This window comes from Festucalex cinctus, chromosome 10 (genome assembly GCF_051991245.1).
Source record: "Festucalex cinctus isolate MCC-2025b chromosome 10, RoL_Fcin_1.0, whole genome shotgun sequence".
Lineage (NCBI taxonomy): Eukaryota > Metazoa > Chordata > Actinopteri > Syngnathiformes > Syngnathidae > Festucalex > Festucalex cinctus.
This window is the reverse complement of record NC_135420.1, coordinates 21,880,610-21,905,615: the sequence shown is the minus strand read 5'-3', so window position 1 is coordinate 21,905,615 and position 25,006 is coordinate 21,880,610. Positions and strand designations below refer to the sequence as shown.

The window sequence follows — 25,006 nt, the reverse complement described above, 5'->3', positions numbered from 1 at the left end:
TATATAACAAATGTGCTTTACTGCCATGTTCACTTTATAACTTTTATCTAGATCAGAAAAGTGTTTGTTTATAACATGATTTAGAACGGAGATTCTATTTTTTTTTTTTAATTCTTTAATGACACAAACTTGGAATTGTACCACACTTTTGTTTCATCCGCCCAATTGTATATGTAGCCAAAAAATATTGCATTTGCGCAAAATTATCATGTCATGGTCATCTTAGGACAGAATAAGATATGTAACAACTTTGCAACGTTCACTGGTGAAGAGAAGGTGTGTTACCACAGCACTTGAACGCAGCCAAAGACGCGTGCCCAAACCGTGTTGCGTTCAGGTATTATTAGGTCACTGTACTATCAATATTGGCACCGTCGCTGTTTGGGGCAACGCATAAATAGGTGAGAGGTTGGCATGTAAGGAGATAATGAAGGATTTAAAAACAAGGAACACTCGGAAGGTCTTGATCAGTGCGCGGTGTTGATAGGTGTGTACGCCAAGATTTCCCAGGGTACTGGAACGCAGCACAGAGTTCGGAAGCGAAAGCAAAGCAGCGGCATCAAGCTGCCAGCAAACCCGCGTCGTCGCTCTCCTCCACCGGACGTAAAGGTGTGGAAAACCTGCTTGTGAATAGAATAATACCCATGGTGTCAGGCACGGGCTCCCACAAATTAATCGCGCGTGTTGTGTTTGCGGTCGGCTTTAGTATCGGGAGGCGCGCATTGCTAAAGTTAGCCTCGCTGCTAACCGTGTAGAATGCTTCTCTATGGGTTCGCGTTAGCATCGATGAGCTCGCTGCTGTCAAGACGGACGAACTAACGTTAGCACGCCGGCTAGCATCCACTGTCAGTACCATGACCCTGCCCAGTTTAATCGAGATGCCAGTTCAGCTCACTTGCAATTGTAGATTTATGCATTTTTCTATTTGTGTGTTTCCGAAGGTCAGGGGATATTTGACAGCTCCGTTCCCCAGAAGGGGTTGCTATGATGGAGACCCCGGGGAGGGTAGCAAATACTCAGGACGCCTTGGACTTCACTGTGGAGAACGTTGAAAAGGTGAGTTTATTGACTGATTGTGGTGTGGAGGTGTGCACAAAACTACGAATGACCTTTTGGGAAACTTGTGTGTGATATCGCCTAAAGAAAATCTGGTCAAAACACTGTCAAATTTGAGTAAAACAGTATAACTACATTATTTCTTAACTAATCTCAACCCTTTGATTGTTGTCTGCTATTGAGGAACCCCTTCTCCAGTTATAAAAAATATCCTCCAGTAAGGTCAAACAGGCAAAATTATATAATAATAGGTGTTTTCTGTACATCAATGTGCCTGAATTACTGAGGCTTTTTAAATAGTCACTTGCCCTAAATACGTGGTTTAAATAGCATAAAATGAACATTATTTTGTGTGTGAAGTGCAATGTGGTCATGTCCTTTAGTCATCAGTTGTTCTTCACGTATTTGTTATTGGAGGGTTTTGGAGCAACTCAAGTAAGTACTTGGTGCATTAAGGCAAGATTTTCCTATGGCTAACTAGCTAGCAGAAAGTTTTACTCTGTGCTACATCTTGTCGAGCAGCACACAAATATAAGTAAAGTACTTGGACTTATTGTGACAAATTTGGGGCAATGGGACAGAATGTCTATGGCTTATTAAATAATGGATCATTATAATACAGTTAATTAATCTTTACTGGGAGCTGCTTGTCAAACAGCGCAAACGGATGCAACATTAAAAAAAAAAAAAAATTAAAAGTATTTTGCGTATTGTGACATTTGGTGCACTAGACCGAAATTTGTCTGTCTAACTAGCTAGCAGATACCACAAATCTTGCCTGTGTAATGCTGAAACACGTGCTAGCGTTGGACACAATTACTTTGGCCACCACATACAATACACAGTGAATTCTATGATGCTGGCTGAAATTAGGTTGCACAGACCTTTAAATATTTAAGCAACAGTAATGCCTGTTCAGTCCACCATTTTGTGCAACATTGATTTAGGGTGTTGAACTGTGTGTAGTGTTGTGTTGCTGCCATAAATCTCCCTGCTGGGTGGCCACAGACGCTACGGAAGGAACGGGTGGGGGAGGATGGAGACAGGAAGGTGTGTGTATGAGAGAGCAGAGTTAATGTGCTGAAATGGAGGAGAGTGGGGGGCTGCAGGGTGCAGAGTGGACCAGAGGGGGGAGGGGCATACATGGAGGATGGCGATGTCATTAAAGGCAGAATGACGATGCTGCTATTGTACTCCTTCATTTTAACATCTTTTAGGACCTTTCTTGTCATTTTTCAAATTATGACAGGAACCAAGTACCGTTGCATACATAATTAACGTGACTGTGAGGTTCATTAATAACTTATTCACGTTCAAGTGATGCATAGTGAAAGTACCTGATGTGGGTGGTGGGAAGCATTTGAGCTACATGCCAGTTTCATGCCAAGATTCCACAAAATTTGTCCTTTAAGCAGAACCCTGTTAAGGTGAGACGTTATGGCAACTGTAAAGTGTTCTCCCGCTATATTGCATTTGATTTAAGCAACCTTTTAGTATGGATTTGTACACTAATTCGTGCATGCCGCGATTAAAAGCACCAGTGCCAAAAGCACGGCCCGCCACTGATTGATAGATATTGATAATCACCGAATGAGTATAGTGTGTCCCATTATGATGGCGAGTTCGTGTGTGTTGATTTTTGTGTACATGGCACTGGAGATGACGGCTCCTGGCTTCTCGGCGGCCACCCTTTTGTTCTTTCTTCGATCCGACAAAGTTCCACATTGTCCTCACTTGCCAGCTACACACTCTAACGCAGCTTCTTAACGCGAAAGGCGAAGGAAGCACGTCTCTTTCATGTTAGCATTCTGAGTCTAATCTTTGTTGTCTTGATTTGTTGTGATTATGAAGCCAGTTGTTTTATTTTTGCTGTAGGCTAGACTGAAAACATCTGACGTTAGCATCAATAGCTGCCTGAGACTAAAGCAAGTGCAGCTTTTGTTTGTACTTTGTAGGTAGGAATGCTTGTGTAAAAATGTGTTTCGTTACGAATAATAGTATCTTCCAAGTTTTGCACTTGATCTAGATGTAAATACCTGGAAATAAAAGATGACATGTTTTGCGTGCTCTTGCCTGACAAAACTACGTTGATACAAATAAAAGTGCAAATTGTTCATATCTTGTGACTTGTCTCATCTTTGGAAAGTACTCTAGAACAAAATGAAAGGAATTGGCGTCACAACTGTTCTAATAGTTTTGGGTGGGAGTTGGTGATCTGCAATATTCCCAATGTTGGCAAGTCCTGTGTTCTTAAAGTTGCATCCAAAAGTACTCGTATCAACAAATGCCCGCGCACGCTATACTTTTTGTAGGGTCTGATTGCTATGATTGTTTTGTTGTTGTTGTTTGTTTTGGCACATTCTGATATTTGACAGAATACAATTTCAATAACTGATTAATCTGACTAATTTACAAAATATATAATAATTAATGAAATAACTATTTTAAGATGAATTAAAAGAGGTTTATTCTGATTTTTTTTTTCTTTTTTGGGGGGAGGAGAAGCCTTGTTTTAATGTCTGAATCTTTGTCTAATACTGTCATGTATTAATCTGTTAAAAAAAAAAAAAAAAATCAGCCAATTTTAAAAGCGCTAATGTCGGCCAGGCCCTACTTTTTTTCTTCTATTCTCTTTTATTATTCATCTTTCATCTGCCTCTAATTCTCATAGTCAACAGTGCAGTTTATATGAAAAGGTGTGAAAATGTGGGCCCTCAGTAAAAGCGGGCATTATTTTTTTTCCATCTCTCATTTCTCATCATTGATCCTTTGCGTCTGCCTGCTTGCGTTAGCTTGAGTCAGTTGGCACGAATTAGCGTGGCTTTGGCAAACGTGAGAGCAGATGGCGAGGCTGTCACCGAGGGGACATTTTCTCACTCGCGTCACTCCTCCGCCTCTCAACGGCCGGCCTGCTGACAGCCCACTGTACTCAGGTGCAGCCAGGTGGCACAGGCGGCTTCCCGCCGTTTGTAGCTAGGTAGTTCAAATTGAGGGGTAGCTCAGACAATTTGACGTCAAAATGGCCTTGAGCTCGCATTGCGATTGTACTTGACCAAATCCAGAAAACAGATGAGCCGTGACAGGAGGACACTTTGACGTCAATTACAGTTGACAGCAGAGGGCGATAGCATGTTATAATGTCCACGCTCTGAGATGGATGAAAACAGGTGGATTAATCTGCTTTATTCATATTCTTAACTCGAAAGAAAAAAAATCGACAGAACTATGCTCTTCACGACAGGCTTGTTTATAAGACACCTGGGAACTGTGTCTCCTTTAAATCTGGCAATGCAAGGTCTTGAGTTTTTCGAAGCGAGCTGCACTAATGAGCCGCCACCGCTGCGTTGCAGCGTTCAACTCTAATAGCGCAATTAGCCGAATGTGGAAGTAGAACGGTGCTGACGCACAAAAGCATCTTAATGCACATGTTTGTTACAGTGCTCGAAGATTGCTGGAGCTGGGTTATACTGCATTTATCTCTTTTAGTCTCCTTTTTTACACAAAAAAAGAAATAATGGTGTCATGAACAAAATGGGAAATGAGCTTCATAAAATGTCTTCTAGCCAGACAGAAAATTAATATTACATTACAGGTAGAAAGGAAATAATGAGTAGAATGCAATTAAAGTGTTCCAGGAGAAAAAAACGTTGCCATCATAAATCCTTCAGCATATCTACAGGCAATGTTTGAAGTCACATTTTAACATTCTTAACGCTCACAAAACTCAATCGATTATTAAATTGTTTCGCTTCTTCTAATTTGTACCCAATATTGCACCCTCAAAAAACCTGACTTTATCCTTAATCTTGGAAATTATTACTTTCTCCCCATAACAGTTTTCATGTGATGTGATCCTATTTTGCCACCAATATTATTGCTCAGTTTCCAAATAGTACAACTAGGAATACTAGTTAGTTACCTCTTTGACTACATTGAACAAGATTGAGTTAAGTATGAATCTATCAAAGCTCTCATGGGCACTATTATCGCGTTATTGAATCTGTCAGTGGTTTTAATGTTGTGACTGCTAGACGGTGGTTCCGTGTAATAAAATGGGCTTTTATTGCAAATTTGTGCCTGTATGCGTTCATAAGCCATCATTCATCTCGACTGTGTTCTATAACTCGCTTGCTGCTCAGTACCACTCAGCAGCTGTACTTCAGAGCGGCGTTTTTTAGGTCAATGCTTTTGGTAATAGCGTAAAAAGTGTCCCGGGGCTTTTTTGGGAATGATATTAAACAATGTTGCTGGCGTATTACACATTTATGTCAAGTGGAACTGGAGTTTAAGGCAAAATAAAAAGGACCTTCTCTGCAGTAAAAATGGCCAAGACCAAATACATTGATGCACAAAAACATCACAGTCCTCACATTATTCTGGTATTTTGGAAATAGAAATAATTTTGCTAATTGTAATTGACCTAAAACTGGAGGAGTTTAGTCTGATTTAATATCAAACAGTCAGAAAAAAAGCCGATTTGCCTAGAATGTGTTTTTAAACTTCTGGTTTTAACTGTAAATACTTGTAGGCTTAATTTGATCTGAGTGATTATATGAAATATTGATTTTATTGAGTTGTATTCTACTCTGTTTGTCTTTGCTGGCAGGCTCTCCACCAGCTGTACTATGATCCCAATATCGACAACAAGAATCTGGCCCAGAAGTGGCTTATGCAGGCCCAAGTGTCTCCTCAGGCCTGGCAGTTTTGCTGGGCTCTGCTTAGCCCAGACAAGGTACAAAATTCACACACTGTCTCATACATTATAAGTAAAAAATTAACAGCATTCATCATGTCACTCCACAGGTGCCGGAGATCCAGTATTTCGGTGCCAGCGCGCTCCACACCAAGATCTCCCGGTACTGGTCAGACATCCCCAGCGACCAGTACGAGTCGCTGAAAAGCCAGCTGTTCTCGCAGATCGCTTGCTTCTCCTCGGGCGCCAAGATGGTACTGACGCGGCTGTGCGTGGCGTTGGCGTCGCTGGCGCTCAACACCATGCCCGAGGCCTGGCCCGGCGCCGTGGCCGAGATGGTGCGGGTGTTCCAGGAGGAGGGCGGAGGGATTGACGGGCGGGCGCGCTGCCTGGCACTGCTGGAGCTTCTCACCGTCCTTCCAGAGGAGTTCCAGACTAGCCGATTGCCGCAGTACAGAAAGGGACAGGTACGTTTGTGTGGTTGACTTCCATTCGTTCGTTTACTTCATTAGGGTTAATATGGGAGCTGGAATCTACATCCTGGACTGGTTGCCAACTACGGGCAGGGCACAATCAGATAAACAAGCTTTCACACACTCATTCATAACTATCAGCCATTTTGATCTCTAAAAACAATTAGTAGATATGAACTTTTTTTTTAACATTTATTTTATTTTTTTAGATAAATTATTTGAATTAATTAATAATTTAAATTAAAAAATGAATAATTAAATATAAAAAAAAAACCAGTCAAGTCCAAATTTGTAAGTGTCAAACTGAGAGCTAGATGAAAAAGTGAGGCCGTCTTGAAGTGCTCTTGATTTGGATCTAAAATCGTTCAATGAAACAAGTTCCGTTAGTGTCCAGTCCTTTTGCAACATGCTCCATGCAGTTGTAACAAATCCAAATTATTTTTCTCCCTGTAGGTCCGGGGCGCTCTGGGCCAGGAGTGGGGCTCCGTTTGCCCGCTTCTGCAGCAGCTGCTGCGACGGACAGACAGCCCCGGCGCGGTGAAGGCCCGAGTGCTACGCTGCCTTTCGTCTTGGGTGCTGCTGGACGTGCCGCTCAGCGAGAGTGAGAGCCTGGTACACGATTGCTTCGTCGCCCTTCCTGACCCCGAGCTCTTCGACACCGCCGTGGAGGCGCTGGTCAACGCCATCTCACAGCCCGACTCCCAAAGGTGCGTGCCAGTACATGGTCGAACCTAAGGGAAAAGTCAGATACAGAGTGTCACTTTGATTTGACAACTGCTGCTCGAGTGAGCTGCGGGGAGAAAATTGGTGAAATTAAGGTACCGGTACTCTAATGCCCTCAAATGTGGGCAGTGTGCACACTATGCATGAATATAAACTAAATCAACATACACAGACATTGCATTTTAATGGGCATAGAGAAGGATGTGGTTCACACAGCCATATATGTCCTCTACTTACTGGTCATACCTACTGGACAGCATTTACTGTTTCATCAGAAAGTATCATTATCTTGGTGTTTAATCAGTAAAACGCCGGCCAATTATTAATTTGGAAAGGCATAATATTTGTCGGTGTAATCAGCTGGCAGATTAGGTGTGTACTTCCTGTGATATATCTAAGGCTTGATTTTCTCAACAATGTTGGTCAATCTCTAAAATTTTACAATAGAGATTCCACTGTAACAGCTGCAACGCTTGTCATGGTAATGATAGAAAAATTTGCCTTGGAGCAATGTGAGCGTTATAACTCCATTAGCAGAAGACAGGGTGGGTGGGCACTGGCTGGGCATAAAGGAGGGAGCGATGTGATGAGGGCATGTTGACAGCTAAAAGGGGGGAGGAAAGGCGAGGGAGTGGAGGAAGAGAGCGGCATGTCTTGGTTGGCTGGCGTCGCTATGGTTACAGAGCCGGGGCGAGATGTCATCGCGACCGGTCGATTCAGATGTGGCGAACGCTCGTTACCCCTTTCTGAGAAAAGGAGGAAAGCGAGCACAGGAATGGAGGTGGGGGGAAAAGACGGGGCAGGATGTAGATGCTGACCCGTCACTTTTAATATGATGACTAATGTATTAGATCTAGTAGAAAAAAAGCATGCCTGAAGCTATTTTTACGTCCTCCAGAAATCTATAGATTGATGTTTAAGCTCCCGTCAATTTCCTCTCCCCCCCACCTCCCCACCTCGGGTTCTCTCCCTCTGTTTAAACTCATCACAATCAACTCATTGGAGGGCATGCGATTGGTCCAGCCGCATCCTGTTGCCAGGCAACCCTTTTCCCCCGTCTCTGAGGTAATTGCAGAGGGGATGGCAACAGGGAGTAGTCAGGAAGTGTATGTCGGAAGGGAACCAGGAGACCGCAACAGACCCTTCGCGACACATAATGCCTAATGTATCGAAACTGACCTACAGACCTAAAAAACAAAGAAAACAAACATAAAAAAAAGCAGCATGTGCCTCCTTGTATAGGACATATGACCCACAACTTCGCAGCCAGCACTGGTTAAAAATGAATGATCCGTTAAGTGCTACTTTCAGAGTTGCTCATTTAGATTTAAGTCGTCAGTCCGTTGGCAAGACACACAAACAGGTAAAATGGATGTCCCGCTTCATCTCAACTTGTGCGGATCTAAATCGAGCAGTGTAAATTCATTTATCTATTTATATAAAAGAATATCAAGTTGTATTCACAAAAATAAAATATAAGAAAAAAGTTAGCAAGCAAAGGACGAACACAGGCGTTTTTTTTTTTTTTTTTGCACATACATATCATCTGTGACATTTCGACACACATACGCCCTGGATCTTTAAATGTCACACTATCACATGATGCCATGAGGAATTATGTCATGCAAGCCAAGCTGAGAGTAAATCAGCTGTGTGTGAATGTGTTTTAATGAAGTGAGCGAGAAGAATATGAAATACTGGCTGATAGCTGTTTACCTCTGAGCAATGGCTTTGATTTCAGTCTTGTATAGGTGTGTGGGTGTTGTTCGCTCAGATTACAAAACAACAACAACAAAAGCTGTTGGTAGCAGGGAGTGGCTAATTTTCACTTTCAAAGATTAATAAAAAATTATATATATAAAAAAGAAAAGAAAAAAAAAAAAGCCAATAACAGCAGAACAACATGAAATTGGATGGACATATCTGTCATGAAATGAAACGCAGGAAAGTCCACTGAATAGAACAGGGAGTCTGCAATTTAATTTAGAAGTGGTTGTTTCTCGCTGATCGCTTCTACTGATGAGTTAGTCCCCAACACTATTTTCACACCAAATTGGATGTACATTTCTATCACAACAGAATGCACAAAACCGTCTCAAGGACCCATGTTTGAAATTGAACACAAGGTTGGCCATCTTTCAAATTTCAGAGCTCTTTGATGAATTAATTCCACCAGAGATTTCACCAAAGTAAGCCTCAACTGGACTCAGGTGTCCTTGAAATTATTGTTAACTGTATTATTTGTGTTTGCGGGTGCGTCATACAGGTACGTGAACACGTTGCTGAAGTTGGTCCCTCCAGTGCTGGCCCTACAGGACCAGCTCAGAGAGGCCGTCCAGAGTGGCGACATGGAGACTTGCCACGGCATCTGCCGCATTGCTGTCACACTGGGAGAGAACCACTCCAGGTTGGTTTGGTGTTTGTCTCTTAACAATATGTACGCATTTACTTCAACCCCTCAGAAATGATCTAAAGACAGTTAGCTTTGAATTAGGCTAGTAGAATCCCTTAACCAAGTAGCTGATAATGTAAATACTGGAGAAAACTTAGATTTTAAAAAAAAATTTGAGTGGTGGAACTGCTCTTTGCAACTGTCGAAAGTCTGAACTATTAGCAATATACAAAAAAAGAAGCTCTAACTTTATTTTAAAAACAAATAACAACAATAATGTTCGACAACTTGCGCAATTTATTTTGAGCAATTTGTAAAGAAACTGGAATTTTTGTTTTTAAAAAATAAAAATGACAAGCAGATGTTAAGTCAAAACTGCAAAAATGAAGAAGCAGCAGGGGAAAAAAAAAGTTAAATACAGACTATAAACAAACTGGAAAAGTAGTCAAATCAAAGGCTTGAAGGTTGAAGCCGGTATTTTTTTAAATTTATTTTTTTATTTTTTTAGTCAAATAAGATATCAACCTGCATCAAACATTTTTCCACTTTCTTCCTTTTTAGGATTCTGCTGGAGCAGGTGGATCACTGGCAGAGCTTCCTTGCTTTAGTCAACATGATCATGTTTTGCACGGGCATCCCCGGCCACTACCCGGTCAATGAGACCACCAGTTCGCTCACGCTCACCTTTTGGTACACACTACAAGTAAGGGCGGCTTGACGTGGCCGGTCTGCTGTGTTTGTTAAAATTGACTTAAAATTGTTTCGTGACCCAGACTCAAGACAGGTTTCTCTTTTTATTTCCTTCCAGGATGAAATCATGTCATTCGAGTCAAACAAGCAGGCAGTGTACCTGCAGGTGTACAGGCCGGTGTATTTCCAGCTAGTGGACGTTCTACTTCACAAAGCCCAGTTCCCCTCGGACCAAGAATACGCATCCTGGTCCTCTGATGAGAAAGAGCAGTTCCGTATCTACAGGTCTGTGACTCTGTAGGCAAGTGGGAGTATTTTGTTTTTTTCTTGAAAGAGTAAATGTAACGTCTCTCTCCTTTAGGGTGGACATCTCCGATACGCTCATGTACGTTTACGAGATGCTGGGAGCTGAGCTGCTGAGTAATCTCTATGACAAACTGGGACGACTCTTAACGAATACAGAGCAGCCCACGTCATGGCAGGTGGGTGGGACGCTGTGTTGCTCAGATGACATTTCTCAAAATGTTTCACAGTAGATTGGGTAGTCAAGTGCAGTGGAGCCTCCAAACTCAAACATAAATCATTCCTTGATAGAGTTTGGCTTGTAGAAGGAGAAATGTTATGCATCTTTCCCAATTTCAAAAGGTACTGAGGTGTTTTTATGACATGTCTGAGCCGATTAAAAAAATAATCCAAGGATAAAGAATTATATACGTCACTCATCTGTCCAAGATACTTGCTTCACCTAGCAGTCACTCAAGTGCCGCGTATCCGAAGCTAAAGCTTAGAGCTTAGTGCAGCTCTGCTTACTTTTCTTGAAGCCACCACTGGACAATTTAACCATAGATGTACTTGGTTGCTTAATTTCACACTGAGTGTGTAGGCATTTCAGAACTCAACTAAGTATATGCAAAGTACATATTTAAAGTAAAAAAAGTACGCTTATTGTTAAAAAAATATATATATACGTTTAACACCCTGAATATTTCTCCTCCAGCACACAGAGGCTTTGCTGTACGGTTTCCAGTCCATAGCGGAGACGATAGACGTCAATTACTCGGACGTCATTCCGGGCCTCATAGGCCTCATTCCCAGAATCAGCATCAACAACGTTCAGCTGGCCGACACAGTGATGTTCACTATAGGTGAGACCTCGACCTCATAGAACATGTTGCTTCTGTTACACAACAAAGCGTCGGTAGCAGGGTACACGCTGACTTATTTTTAACATCTTTTCCGATTTTTGTAAAGTATGAAAGACTTCATTCATGACAAGCAAAAATTGCCATATATGTGCTTACTGCTACTAAAGACTAACCTGTGAGAAGCAGAACTCCTCTAATTGTGTCCATCAAATGGGTCACTTCCTAATCGGCTGTTGTGCAAATTCATGTCACGATTCAGGTGACCTGAGGCTGGCCCCATTTTCAGTATGCGTGTACCCTGCTTTACTGTGAATCCTTCTACCAGGTGCTCTGGCTGAGTGGTTGGCAGACCACCCGGTGATGCTGAGCAGCGTCCTGCCCCTGGTCCTGCAGGCTCTGGGCAACCCGGACCTTTCCATCTCGTCCGTTTCCACCCTAAAAAAGATTTGCCGTGAGTGCAAAAGTGACCTGCCGCCTTATGCCACCAACATAGTAGCCGTATCTCAGGTATGTTTGCTTTATGCTTAATGGCCACATTAAGGTTCAATGTGTATGTCGTAACTATTTAATTTTCTTTTCTTTTTTTTACAGGAGGTTCTAATAAAGCAGATCCACAAGGTCAGTTTATTATCTGGCTCTTTTTAATTTTATTTAATTGAAGATAAACTGATTTATGGTAAAGGCACAGGCAGCCAGTGTTGCCAAATTGTGACTATATTATGGCATTAAAAAGGGGGCTTTATTTTAACTCGTGGCCTCCTTTGTTTTGCTAGACGAGTCAATGCATGTGGCTGATGCAGGCGTTGGGCTTCCTGCTGTCTGCGCTGCCTGTCGAAGACATCTTGAGGAACCTTCACTCCCTAATCACGCCTTACATCCAACAACTGGAGAAGCTGGCGGAGGAGACGGTGTGTGGATCACTTCCAAAATTTATTCCAGATTTTTTTTTCCCCTCAAATTTTACATGACCCATATTCCATAATGAAAATTGAAACAATTTTTTTTTGTTCCCCAAATGCATTTAAAAAGAAGAAAAATAAAGAATCTCATTATTATTTACATGCTTTGCCATGAAGCTGAAAATTGAGATCAGGTGAATAATTTTCCACTAATCAAGGCTATAACATAATCTAGCAATCCTGATCTAGAGAAAGTCTCTAAAGGGGCTTGATTTGTTGCTAGCTGCTTTTTAAAAAAAAAAATATATATATATATATATATTATTAATCACAAGAGCTGCGATTGTCTGCCAACCAGTTCAGGGTGTACCCTGCCTACTGCCCGAAGCCAGCTGGGATAGGCTCCAGCACCCCCGCGACCCTTGAGAGGAGCAAGCGGTTTAGAAAATGGATGGATAATTACAAGAGGGGTTAGAAAAGTCACCAAGGTGTCAACTCTCAGTAGCCTTTTGTTAGAATGCCCTAGCTCCGCCCCCAGTTGTCAGTAACTAAGGTATACTCCAAGTTTGCATGAAACCCCCCCCCCCCCCCCCCCCCCCCCAAAACCAGGCATTTTTAATATCCGCTTTGAGGTAGTCTGTATTTTCAGACCTGTGCTGCACAGCGGAGGCTTTTTTCATCTACTGATTAACAAACACAAAACAGAGTTGCTGCCTTTCGCTGCAGGGTGCCGCCAGACGTCAGCCAAGATGAATCTTTTCCTTGATCTTTGTCCGCAGCCAACAAACAGTGTAACACACTACCTCATCGATCCTCGCCGCCTCCCATCCATTGTTTTCTGTCTTGCATTTGCTTTGTCAGCATGACATCAGACTGGCAAATCAGCTCAAATGTCCGTCGATGGACAAATAGTGGCTCCTAGTGGGCAGACCTTCAACCTCTCTGAGTCTTCCGTGTTGAATTTTATAATAAAACATGGCCATTTGTAATGCGTCACCATGGAAACGTCAGTAACTTAAACTCTTGACTATAAGTTATTAACAGAATGAGGTGTGGCTGGATATGCATCCCTAAAAAAAGAAATAAAAGCCTGCAAAACCAGTGATCTTATTGGGTTGTACTCATGAACACGTGCTACTCATAAGACATACAGAATGTTGACCACTTGACTATTGCTGAGCAAATGTGCGTCCATTAGATTAATGCAAGTCATGCGGAAGTAATCAAATTACCGCTAGCAAAGACGTATTAGTCATAAACCAAAAGCAGGTTTATTAACTCAATGGCAGAAGGGTTGATTAGGGGTAAAGTCTTTATTTATATCACACTTTTGTAATGACTAAAACAAATGGATTTTTTTTCTTCTTTTTTTTTAATATTCCTACTCGCCAAAGTGTCTGAAATCTCACCAATCCTTTGCAAGCATGTGTATCATGGTGACAACATATTTATTTTTTATTTTTTCAATGGATCGCTCACAAACACATAAGAAATAAAAAATGTAATTTTCCCATATAAGATATTCCACTCCACTGTATATTGAATGATTTTTTTATGATGGTTCTCTGTCTCCTCTGTTTTAACCTTTCAGCCTAATCCGTCCAATAAGTTAGCTATCATTCACATCTTGGGGCTGCTGTCCAACTTGTTCACCACGCTTGACATCAGCAAGCAGGATGACGAACTGGCGGACGGCTCGGTTGTGCCTGTCAAACCGGCCCCTCCCCCACCTGGACCCAATCCGGTCAGTCATTCCCCCTCCACCACTCCCTGCCATCATTACGAGTAATATGATGAGTGAGAAGAATGAGTGTCACATTGAGTGCTGATAGAATGTGATGTGATGCACTTTCACTTGCTGGTTTTGTCACGATACCAAAATTGTGACTTGAGGTAGTGGAGGATAAAATTAAAAATTCACACATTAAACATTGTTTACCACTAATGACCATTTTAAAAGAAAAAATAAACATTATTCCGTAGCTGCTGATATTTGTAGCCTTTTTTAAAATGGTAAAATGGCTTGACCAAAGATCGATTTATACCACAAAAAGGAAGAAAACGAGTGCCTTTTTTCCCGCTCTTTTTCTTTCTCTGACTTATTGCTCATCATTATATCATTTGAAATTGTGCTCAATAGAGTGCAGAGGTGTATTGAGTCATTTGTATTAAGTCTATTTAAGTGTACTGTAGTAGTGGGCAGGTTCATAGCACAATCATCTTTTTTTTTTCTTTTTTCTTTATTTTATTTTTTATTTTATTTTATTTTTTAAATAATTGGATCAATCTCCGATCCATGTGAGGAATAAACGGTCATGAAGATGGATGGATGGATCCTAATTAAATGGAGCTGCATAGTTTCTGACTGAAATCTACAAACATAAACTCACCTCAACTCCATTTTATTTATTGAAGACTTTAACAACAACCACATCTGAAATAAAGTGCTGCACATGAAGTAATTGAATGTAACATAGTTTAGAAACAGTAAAACAATAACAACGTTTCAACAATGAAAACAAGACACAGAAACAAGTGCCACAGGGACCAAACACCATCATTTGTGTTTTCTTCTCATCAAAGTTTAAATTCAAGACCATCCAAGTTTAATATCTTCGAGATATAATAAAAGTGGTTTCAACATTCTATATCACAAAAGGTATTGAATGCGCAACCTGCCAATTCTAATGTTTATTTGTGTGCCCACAGGTGGTGGTGGTCCTCCAGCAAGTATTTGCCCTCATACAGAACGTACTCAGCAAGTGGCTGAACGACTCGCAGGTGGTCGAGGTGTGTCACCTCCTTTCTTCTCCCATTGGAATTTGGTGACATTATTCCACTCTGCCGGACGAACGACTTGAATGGATTTCACGTTGTGCCCCTCAGGCGGTGTGCGCCATCTTCGAGAAGTCGGTAAAGACGCTGCTGCACAACTTTGCCCCCATGGTCTCACAGCTGAGCCAAATGCTGGGACAGATGTACAGCACCATTCCCCAAGCCTCGGCCCTCGACCTAACACGACAGGTAGGCACAAAGGGTAATGGTACGTGTTTCTATTTTTGGGCAAGGAAAAAGTCGAGTACTTTGACAAATTGATTCCCAACGCTTCACACCCTTAAAACTTTTTTTTTTTTTTTTTTTCTTTTTTTTTGTGGTTGGACAAATGATACTTGTTTGGAACATGTCATCTAAGTCCGTCTGTTATTTTCATGCATCCCCTTTGACTTGTTTTCTAATGACGTGGGGGGGAGCACTTGAGGTAAAACATGGGTTGCCAGGGCAACTCAACCAAGGTGTCTAGCACGTGGTCGTTTCTAAAAATAACCAAATGACTGTGACTGCAGATCTTAAAGGATCTTAACACAGGTCGATTGATCATGGAGGTCTGATTGTGCTGCCTTGTTTTTCACGCGTTTCAGCTGGTCCACATCTTCGCGAGCCAGACGGAGCATTTCCCGCCCATCAAGGCTCTGTTTGAGCTCGTAACGTCTGTAACGCTGTCCATCTTCCAGCAAGGTAGGGCTTGGTAATGCTGTGAAATGTACCCCGGCGGCAGATCTTTGAATGTGTTTGTTGCCTTTCATTTCACACAGTCCAAAGTAGCACACAAAACAGCTGAGTGAAACTACATTTTCACTATTTCATGTACTTTACTCAACAGAGACCTATTTTTTACAGTGGCAATACTGATGTTGCTACATTTTTAAAGTCGACTGGGACATAAAAAAACAGTACTGTTCAAATGTTTACTTGAATATTCTGTGTCAACTTGTTGAAATATTCATAACCTTCGTCAGACGCCACACTTGCTACACTTGCACAGCATAATGAGCCAATGCAAAAGCTGCCTGTAATGGAAAATAAAATTCTGCCTTCACGAAGATAATGGAACTCAGTTTTTCATGATAATGTCAGATAGGTGTTCACTTAACCATACGAATTGAGTTGAATTTGAACCATACAAAATAAATGAGTAGTTGGTTACACACGTGGCCCTATGTAATAATGTTGTTTTTGTTGTATCTTTTATTTGAAAGAAAAAAAAATGTTACAGTCAAGTGTTTGATTGAGGAACAGAATGTTAAATTTTTAAAACGTAATTTGTGATCTTACACAAATGAAGATGTATTTTTTTTTTTTTTTTTTTTTTTAGAAAGAGAAGCAGTGGTAATAATTAACGCAAAAATCAAGAATATTTGTTTTCATATGACAACTATGAAATCCTAAGAGAAAAAGTATAATTATTTTAGTAGCATAATTTTTGTTTTGTTTTTAGTGTTTCCCAAACAAAAGTACACAAACACATTGCAGGGAGTATTGAAAATATTTGGGTGAATTTTGTTTTTCCTTTTCAGGAATATTGATTCTATTTTTTTTTTAAGAAAATTGTTGTATTTAAAAAAAAATAAAATCATAATGTTCCAAGAATAAAGTCAATTTCATTTAGAAACAAAGTATAATATCACGTTAGCAAAAGGAAAAATGTAAACACTCTAATAAATGGATGGAGGGCTGAATAAATACATTCAAATTAAATAACGGCTAAATTAGCACAAGAAATATTTAAGGTCTATTGCTAATGTAAATGCTTAAGAACGGAGTGAGCCCTATGTGAAGTTCTGACAAGGTTTGTCATCGCTGACGCTCAAATCAGATATTACTTACAACTGAGCATTTTTTATCTTTGTAAATGCAGAGTTTGCGATATACGTGATTTCATTAGAGTGTGAAGGTGTCCCTAATGTTGTGTCCGGTGACTAATATTTCCAGTGTAGCCCTGGGATTTTTCTGAAATGACACTCAGACCAAACATTGAACACGCGCACACACACACCAAAAAAAAAAAAAAAAGACACTGACGTCGGCTTTTCCCGCTTCCCTTTATGTTGCATCCACCCCCCTTCTCCCACCCCCCACCGCTGTCTCCTGCCTCCCCGCTTTTGATTGCTTCCGTAATGGCTGCCTCACTCCCTGACTCTCCAACTCTTTCCTTTCCGAGCAGGTGCCTTTCTTCAGTAAGGCGGGATATTTTACTGTAGGGTCACGACACGGAGAGTGCTCGCTTATTCATATGGCTGTCATGTACCAGCACCATATGGCACTACTAGAGCTGTGTGGCGGCCCTCTGAATAAGCCCTGTGTTCCCTCTGTTAGTGAATAAGTGTGTTTATATGCGTGAGTGTGGGGGTGTGTATGTATGAACGTAGTCCTGCAGGGTTTCTTGGGTTGTTGAGCCTGAAGCGTGTTTGGAGTGTGGGATCAGCTAAAGCTGGGCGCTCACTACAGACGTTGGTGCTTGCAACATCTAGCCGTCCACTGAAAGTGTATCTTCAAATGTCCATCATTGATTTGTTTTTGTATATTTGCAATTGGTACTATCGTTTAAAATGAAATGTGTAGTGGTCTGTGTCCAGCACTGTAAGGGAGGTGGTGCTATCTGAACCTTTCCCGACCTATGATTTCACACTGAGGGTTCATCTTTGGAGCAAAGGGGGATCTGGTGAGCCGGCTTCCAACGGACCCTTCATGCAAACGCCTTCCCATGAAACACAAGCCGAGATCCTTGGACGGTAACTCTGATATGTGTCCGCTTTTATCCAGAAGAACACAGCAAAAAAATGCCTGATTTTACATGTAATAAGTGGCTTGAAGGCAGAATATTATTGGGTCAACTGGGTCAAGTCCTTTTGACTTAAGACACCCATGAGAGTGTAAAAATGCTTGGTTGACTTGGCATTAGCACTGGTGCTAAGATGACTCCGCCGTTGCAAACTGCCTGTGATTGGTCGAGTGAGCAGCTCAGCGAACAAGGGAGTCTCGCCGGCTTGCAATGGAGAGCTCCAGCAATGGACGACTATCTTGTCCACTGTATGCTCTCACTTGTTCTCCAGCAACTCAAGTTGAGGTGACAGTGGACACGATCGTCGTCCATTGCTGGAGCTCTCCATTGCAAGCCGGCGAGACTTCCTTGTTCGCCGAGCTGCTCACTCGACCAATGACAGGCAGTTTGCAACGGTGGAGTCCAACCCAAGACATGCTTAGGACCGCCCCCTCATTTGAATAACATTTTGACTTGGCAGTACGGCCCAAAACTGCCAAAATTCGAAATAAATAAATGACTAAACTAAAAAAAAAAAGACTAAATAAATAAATAAATGACAAAAAGTGAAAATAAAAACGGATTTATTTCCATTTATATATATATATTTTTTATATAATTTTCGAATTATAGTTTTTTTTTTTATATTCATTTTTATTTTCACTTTTAGTCATTTATTTATTTATTTAGTCATTTATTTATTTCGAATTTTGGAAGTTTTGGTCCTCCATACAGCGAGTGTCTTTGCAACGTTTTGCAACATTGAATGAAGCCTGTCGAAAAAGAAACACTTGCTACGTGCACCGCCCAATGAGAAACGGGCTTAAAGACCAAAATGTTGGGGTCATCTTTACATTTTTAATCAATGTCTTGGCCATTTATACAGAAAAATAGCAGAAAAAGCAATTTTCCATTATTCAGCTACATTTTTATGATGATACTGATTACGATAAGGACATCTCCAAAGTCGGTCATGGTCTGGCTTGTGTTTCAGGGGGAGGTGGTAAGCAAATGGGCGGATCGGTCCCCTTTCCTCCAAAGCGTCACAGTAACAGAGGTGCCTCCTGGGTTCCCACTCCAAAGCCACTTTTCGTTCTTAGGTTTCTTCTGTTTCTCTCTTTGTTACTTCTTTCTTTGTTGTCGAAAAACAGACCCATGTCTTCGTCTCCTGCCTATTCTTTTCTTATTCTCTCCCTCCAAGACGTCCGCCAACGCTTCACACGCCCCCAACACCCCCACTTCCCTCCCTTCCTCCCCTCTTTGTTCCTTACTCACATGTGAATTATTTCAATGAACTACTTTTGAGTTCTCTTTTGAGTTCCACATGACTGTTGAATCTGTTCCGTTGCTGTTTGTATATTATTCTTATTCTCTTTTGATTTCTTAAGTTTCATCTTTATTATATTTTAGGACCCAGGGATCATCCTGATATTGTTGATTCATTTATGCAACTCCAAGCTCAGGTGTGTTTTTGGTTACTTATTTCACTCACTTTGAGTTTCTCTCTTCCTCTTTTTCCTCTCTGTCCTCTTCCTCTCCTCCTCTCGTCTTGGTTATCGGACCTTAAAAAGTCCTGTCGAGTATGGTGGGGCTTTGGAATGACTTTTCTCCTCAAACGCTCAGCATTCTGACAGTCACCTTGCCACATAAACACATGAATTATGGCCATCGCAGTGGTAGAGGGAAAGAAACTGGGTCAACAACAATAATCGGTGCTTAGGCTTAAGTTGAATTTGTTCAGGGAATTATCACGTCAATTTTGAGGGAGAGAAATGCCAAAACGTTGGAAGTACAAGTTTAGGCACTTCACATTTCATGTACAATATATGAATGGTATAAACAGAGTAGAGGTGCAATGATTAACTCATTCACTCCCATTTTCACTTGAGTGTTTTCCTGAATTTTGACAGATTTTTCAAGGCCCGTGAAAATATTATGTTCTATTGCTATAAAAATATGGAACATACCAAAAGAGAGATTAGAGTCTCTTCTTTAATCAGGGGAAAAAAGTATATTCCTATCTGTTTCTGCTGTGCAGCAATTAGCAAAAGAACATAGCTAAGTTTCGTCGTTTTTCACAATTCTGCTTAGAACTGTGGGGAAATCAGCTGTTTTAACATGGCCTGGTTGATCTCTTACACTCTGCTGCCACTCAACCATTTTCTGCAGTAGAGAGACTGCATCAAAGCCTTCTCTATGCTCTGGCATAAAAAAATAAATAAAAAAATGTATAAATACGTCTTTGGGACACTTAAAACATTTAAAATATGACGTATTTATACGTTTTGGGGAGCTAATGAATTAATCAACTATCAAATTAATCAGTAATTACGCTGATAATCAATCATTTGGAGACTTTGCTTACTTTAAAATGATCTAAATCCTTGAAATTTTATCCTCTACAGTAAATATTCTCAGATTTCAGTAGTCCTCCATTAAAGCAGATTTATTATTTATTATTATCAAAATAAAATATATGCAAACATCTTTGGGAAACATTGATCCACCTGTTTATCATGTTACGACCCAAACCAGTAACTGAACCTTGATACAGTTCATGGTGTGAATGCAGTGAGTATTTTTTATTTTATTTTTTATTTTATTTTTTATTTTTTTCTCTCTCTCGCAGGGCTTTATAGACAACAAGCATTTGCACTTCATAGTGTTTGGTGAACTTCATATACATGTTTTGAGATGTGAGATGAAAATGAAAACTCCATACAGAAAAGCAGTAGCCCAAGTTGATGTAGCAAGAATTGAAATAAAATCATTTAGTTGTCGAAGGTGCGTCAAATTTTCACCATGGTGGTCGCCAAGGTGACTGCTTAGTCTCTGAGTGCCCTCCTCCTCTCAAGTCATTCCAGCCCACAGCCAATCAGAGCCCCAAAAGAATTAATATTCAAGTTTAATATTAATCACTTCAGTCAAATTGTCTGAAGGATTATCTGTTTTATTCAAAAAATTATTTTTTGTTGTTGTTGTCTTCATTATTCCTCTCCCTTTTGTTTTCTATCTTTTGGATAGATGTGATCGCCATCTTTCTCCTCCTTTCCTCTCCCTCTCCCTCTCTCCTCCATCCTGAATGAGTTGATTATGAGATGAGTTGTGTTTCTCTTTATCTGCACATGTTGATTACCTGCACACTTTTGTTGCATATTCAACCAAAAACACACACATTAAAAACAAAGTAGCATTTTCAAGTATCCACCCAAAACCATCATTGCCTTTAGTTTTGACTTAAGTTTCCAGTTATTATTTCAAACTTTTGGTTGCAATTTGTTTCTTATACCTGTGGAGCATCTCTCTGTTTTGGGATATTCAAGAAAGCACTTTGGCCTGGTAGGCAGATCTGTACTCAGTCTCACGTTGCTGTCGGATCTGACTACCAGGCAAGTAGCATAGGATGTACTTTTTCTACTGTATGGTCTCAACAAACCCACATAACGCTTTTGTTTGCCTCATAGGCCCTCAAACGGAAGCCCGATTTGTACTTATCTGAGAGTCTCGACGTAAAAGCCGTGTACCACTGTGGTAAGTTTGTGCTTCACCGCCATGTTGCCACCGAGTTGTGCAGGTCGAGCGTTTTGTTTTAAGAGCTTTACGGGTTGGTTCAGATTGGGTTCAGCAAAGAATTTAATTCCAGAACACTTAACTCATTCATTCCCAGCCAGTTTGATAGAATCAATCCCGTTCGCTCCCGGCTGTTTTACTGGATTTTGACTGATTTTTCAAGGCCCACAGAATATTATACTCTGTGGCTATAAAAACACGGAACCTACCAAAAGAAAGATTAAAGTCTCTTCATTCATTAGGAAAAAAAAGTATGTTTCTATCTGTTTCCGTTTTGCAGCAATTAGCATTAGAAGAGAGCTAAGTTTCATCAGTTTTCACAAATCTATTTAAAATTGTAAGTAATTGAGCTTTTTTTCAAGATGGCCCTGGTTGATCTCCTTTGCTCTGCTGCCACCTGCTGGCCGTTTGTGTAATAACTACCATTTCTGCAACCGTTCTTTGCAATTGAGAGGCTGCATCAAAGCCTTCTGTATACTCTAGCATTTAAAAAAAACAAACAAACGTATAAATACGTTTTTGGGACACTTAGAACATTTAAAAAACAAAAAAAACAAACGTATTTATACGTTATTGGGAGCAAATGAGTTAAATGCTTTCGACCGACCAGATGGCAGAAGACATGGCATGACTTAAATATTGATTGCATTTGATCGTAAATATGACCTTTAGTTTAAAAAATGGCTTGAACATTAACTGTATATTCTCAGCTGAACTATTTAATGACACCAGAAACATTGACTCCACCGCAGTGTTGTTGGTATCTTAATTTGTGGGACTCAATGGTCTTTACTGGTTTCAACTGGTCAGTGTGGGAGGATGCAGATAGATAGGAACATTCCGAGCCGGGAGAAAGGTCAAAGTGACACAAAAGCCTAGCTCAAGTCAACTATCTATGTGCCAAGAAGGCCTAATCTAATACATACAAGCCAAACTGGGATTTAAATTGACACAAAAACCTGCTTTGAAAGCAAAATTCCCCAGCAATTATAAAATATGGACACCATTGTGACTGTATTTCTTTCCCACGTGCAGGGCTTCTGTCGCTTAAGTTTCCCGAGGCTCCGACCGTCAAGTCGACTTGTCTCTTCTTTGTGAGTGTGCACGTTGTGTAATGATGATAGTGGAAACATGTTTCTGATAATCGTGTGTCCGTTTCAGACTGAGTTGTTGCCCCGCTGTTCAGATGTGTCCCCAGTGGCCAGGTTGCTTCAGGAGGACGGCAAGCTGCTCATCCAGGCACTTCTGGAGGTGCGGAACACTCCCAATGTTGTACATTATACAAATTCCTCCTATACAGCAGATTTGACACCAATACCTGCATTGAATAACTAAAATTAGGCACTTTTATTTTTATTTTTATTTTTATTTTTATTTATTTAATCTTTATTTAACCAGGTTGGTCCTCTTGAGATCAAAAACTTCTTTATCAAGAGAGACCTGGCCAAGACAGGCAGCAGCAAAAAAACAAAAAACAAAAAACACAAAGTTACAGACATATATATAGTACAGAGTGAGGCAAATTAAAAATTTGCAAAGCACAACATTTTAGATTAAATGATCAATGAAATTGTTCAAACAGCCAAGATTAAAAACATCGACATTGTATGGAAGCTGATTCCATGTCTTAATTTAGATTTAAATACATTTAAAAACACCAGTTCCTTTTGCAAATACTTGGCATAAAAATGTTTCTGCAGTATTTTCAGTATTAGTTTAAACTGGGGTGGGGACACCTTTTTTTTTTCTTTTTTTTTTCTTTTTTTCTTTTTTTTTTCTTTTTTTCTTTTTTTTTTCTTTTTTTTTTCTTTTTTTTTTTTTTTTTTCTCAAGGGCCACATTAGATTTTTAAAATGTACCGATAGGCCAGATCATAGACGAGCCTAGATGTTAAAATGGTTTTGTAAAATACTTTATTGTAATATCCTAATAGTATTGTTTTTATTGTATTATAATTAAACACTGGACTTGACTTTCCCTGAAAATGCATATTTGCACATTTAAATATGATCGCATTAATTACAATAAAACTTTTCAACTTGTATTTGTATTTGAGAATGATGATTTGTTATGCAGCGGGGGTTTACTGACACCTCCTATTCCAAAGGGGATAGGAACTGAGTCCAGCCGCTAATTATTTTAGGATAATAACTTGTGCCTGAAATGGTGAGGGATTTCTGTATTTTTATTTTTCCCCCCCTTCCAGGGTATCGGTGGCGGGGCCTCTCGGAACCTGATGGACCAATTTGCGGAGGTGCTGTTCAGCCTGAACAAACACTGCTTCTCACTGCTCACTGTGTGGCTAAAGGTAGCGCTGCAGCCGCCAGGCTTCCCGTCATCGCGAGTCACGTCGGCGCAGAAGGACCACTTCTCTCAGCAAATACTCAGGTAGAAACACGGTTGTTGTTTGAAATTAGGGTTTGAAAGTATGGTTTTAAGTCAGGGCTTGGCCAACCAGACAAGTTCCAATGTAAGCATGGAGTTTTTTTCTTGTCTTTATCCACGTAGAGAGAGAGTGAACAAGCGGCGGGTAAAAGAAATTGTCAAAGAGTTCACACTGCTTTGCCGAGGCCTGCACGGTACCGAGTACGCCGCTGAGTACTGAGCACTGACGGCGGAGAAAAAAAACAAAGCACCAACGGGCGACAGAGCCGGCGAGGAACCTGAGATGGCGGGACAAGACGTTGGAACCACATTTAACTGACAAAAACACCCTTGTGGCTTTTAGGGAGGCTTTTTTTTTTTTTTTTTGGTCCTCTTTCAGCTTCCCAGCATGCTGCCTCGTGTCCCCTCCAAGTTTCTTTCTCTGCAGGAGCCCTCAAAATGGGCAAGAAAGTCAGTTTTTGGGTGGAGGTCGCCCTGCTCCCGATCTTCCTGTGGTTACCTGGTGATTATGATTATCCATGTGAAATGAAAATGGTATCGTAACGTAGCTACTAGACGTTTTCATTCAGGATGACATATATAAATATACGTATATTATATATATATATATATATATATATTGAGAGAGGAAGCCGTACTGCTGCTACAGTGGAGAAATTGGTGTAAATGTCACATCTGGACCACTCTGTGATACTTGCTCTTGCCAAATGATCAAGCCGTGTGAGTATGTTACACATGGTTACCTTGAACGCGTTTGACACTAAAGGATGAGAAGGGAACTCTGGGAAAGGCAAGGCGGGGCCAGGGGAGGGGAAGCTGCAATCCCAAGGCCTATGAGAGCCCATTGTATCATCATTCGTTTTTTCTTCATTTAATACGGCTTTCGGAGGACAACAGGGTGTCCCAAAAGTCTGGACACAGGCCACAAAATGCAAATTTTTGTAGAATTATGTTTTCACTGGACAGCATGGTGGTTAAGTGGTTGCCCTGTCTGCCTCACTGTTCAGAATAGGTTTTGAATCTGGGCTCAAGCCATCCTTGTGGAGTTTGACGGTCTTCTGACCAACTCCCACATTTTAAAAACATGCATGTCATTTAAGACTAAATTATCAATATATGGAATTGCTTTTTTTAAACAGTATGTGCCCTGCGGTTTGCTTCTCTCACAAAAGGCAATTTGGATTAATTGAAGACTTAATTGTCCATCTCTGTGAATGTTTGTCTGCCTGTATCTTTTTTTACTCTCTTTTGGAACCCAACTTCTTTCGCCAAAAGTCCACTGGGATAGACTCTGAGGAAAAGTGCTATTAAAAAAATAAATAAATACTGGATGGATGGACATTTTCAGCATTTATCCAATTGAAATAACATTTGTGATGCAA

The 25,006-nt window shown here is 40.6% G+C and overlaps 1 protein-coding gene across 3 annotated transcripts; it reads left to right on the top strand.

The window, feature by feature from the left end:
* The first annotated feature begins 297 nt into the window (after positions 1–297).
* Positions 298–24,961, top strand: LOC144027136 (importin-13-like). 3 transcript variants are annotated; one of them, XM_077534445.1, is made up of 23 exons: positions 300–609; positions 942–1,056; positions 5,663–5,788; positions 5,860–6,216; positions 6,676–6,929; positions 9,212–9,352; positions 9,899–10,040; positions 10,146–10,312; positions 10,389–10,509; positions 11,025–11,172; positions 11,498–11,679; positions 11,764–11,790; positions 11,946–12,080; positions 13,663–13,815; positions 14,781–14,861; positions 14,958–15,095; positions 15,491–15,587; positions 19,081–19,133; positions 21,135–21,201; positions 22,276–22,334; positions 22,402–22,491; positions 23,446–23,627; positions 23,748–24,961. In XM_077534445.1, the coding sequence occupies exons 2-23, from the start codon at positions 985–987 to the stop codon at positions 23,842–23,844; spliced, it is 2,889 nt and encodes a 962-aa protein (XP_077390571.1). In that variant the 5' UTR covers positions 300–609; positions 942–984; the 3' UTR covers positions 23,845–24,961. The 3 variants fall into 3 exon arrangements, 2 of the variants coding, with proteins under 2 accessions (XP_077390571.1, XP_077390572.1); XM_077534446.1 differs by lacking the exon at positions 300–609 and adding an exon at positions 622–845; XR_013285380.1 differs by lacking the exons at positions 19,081–19,133; positions 23,446–23,627; positions 23,748–24,961 and having other exon boundaries at positions 298–609.
* The last annotated feature ends 45 nt before the right edge of the window (positions 24,962–25,006 follow it).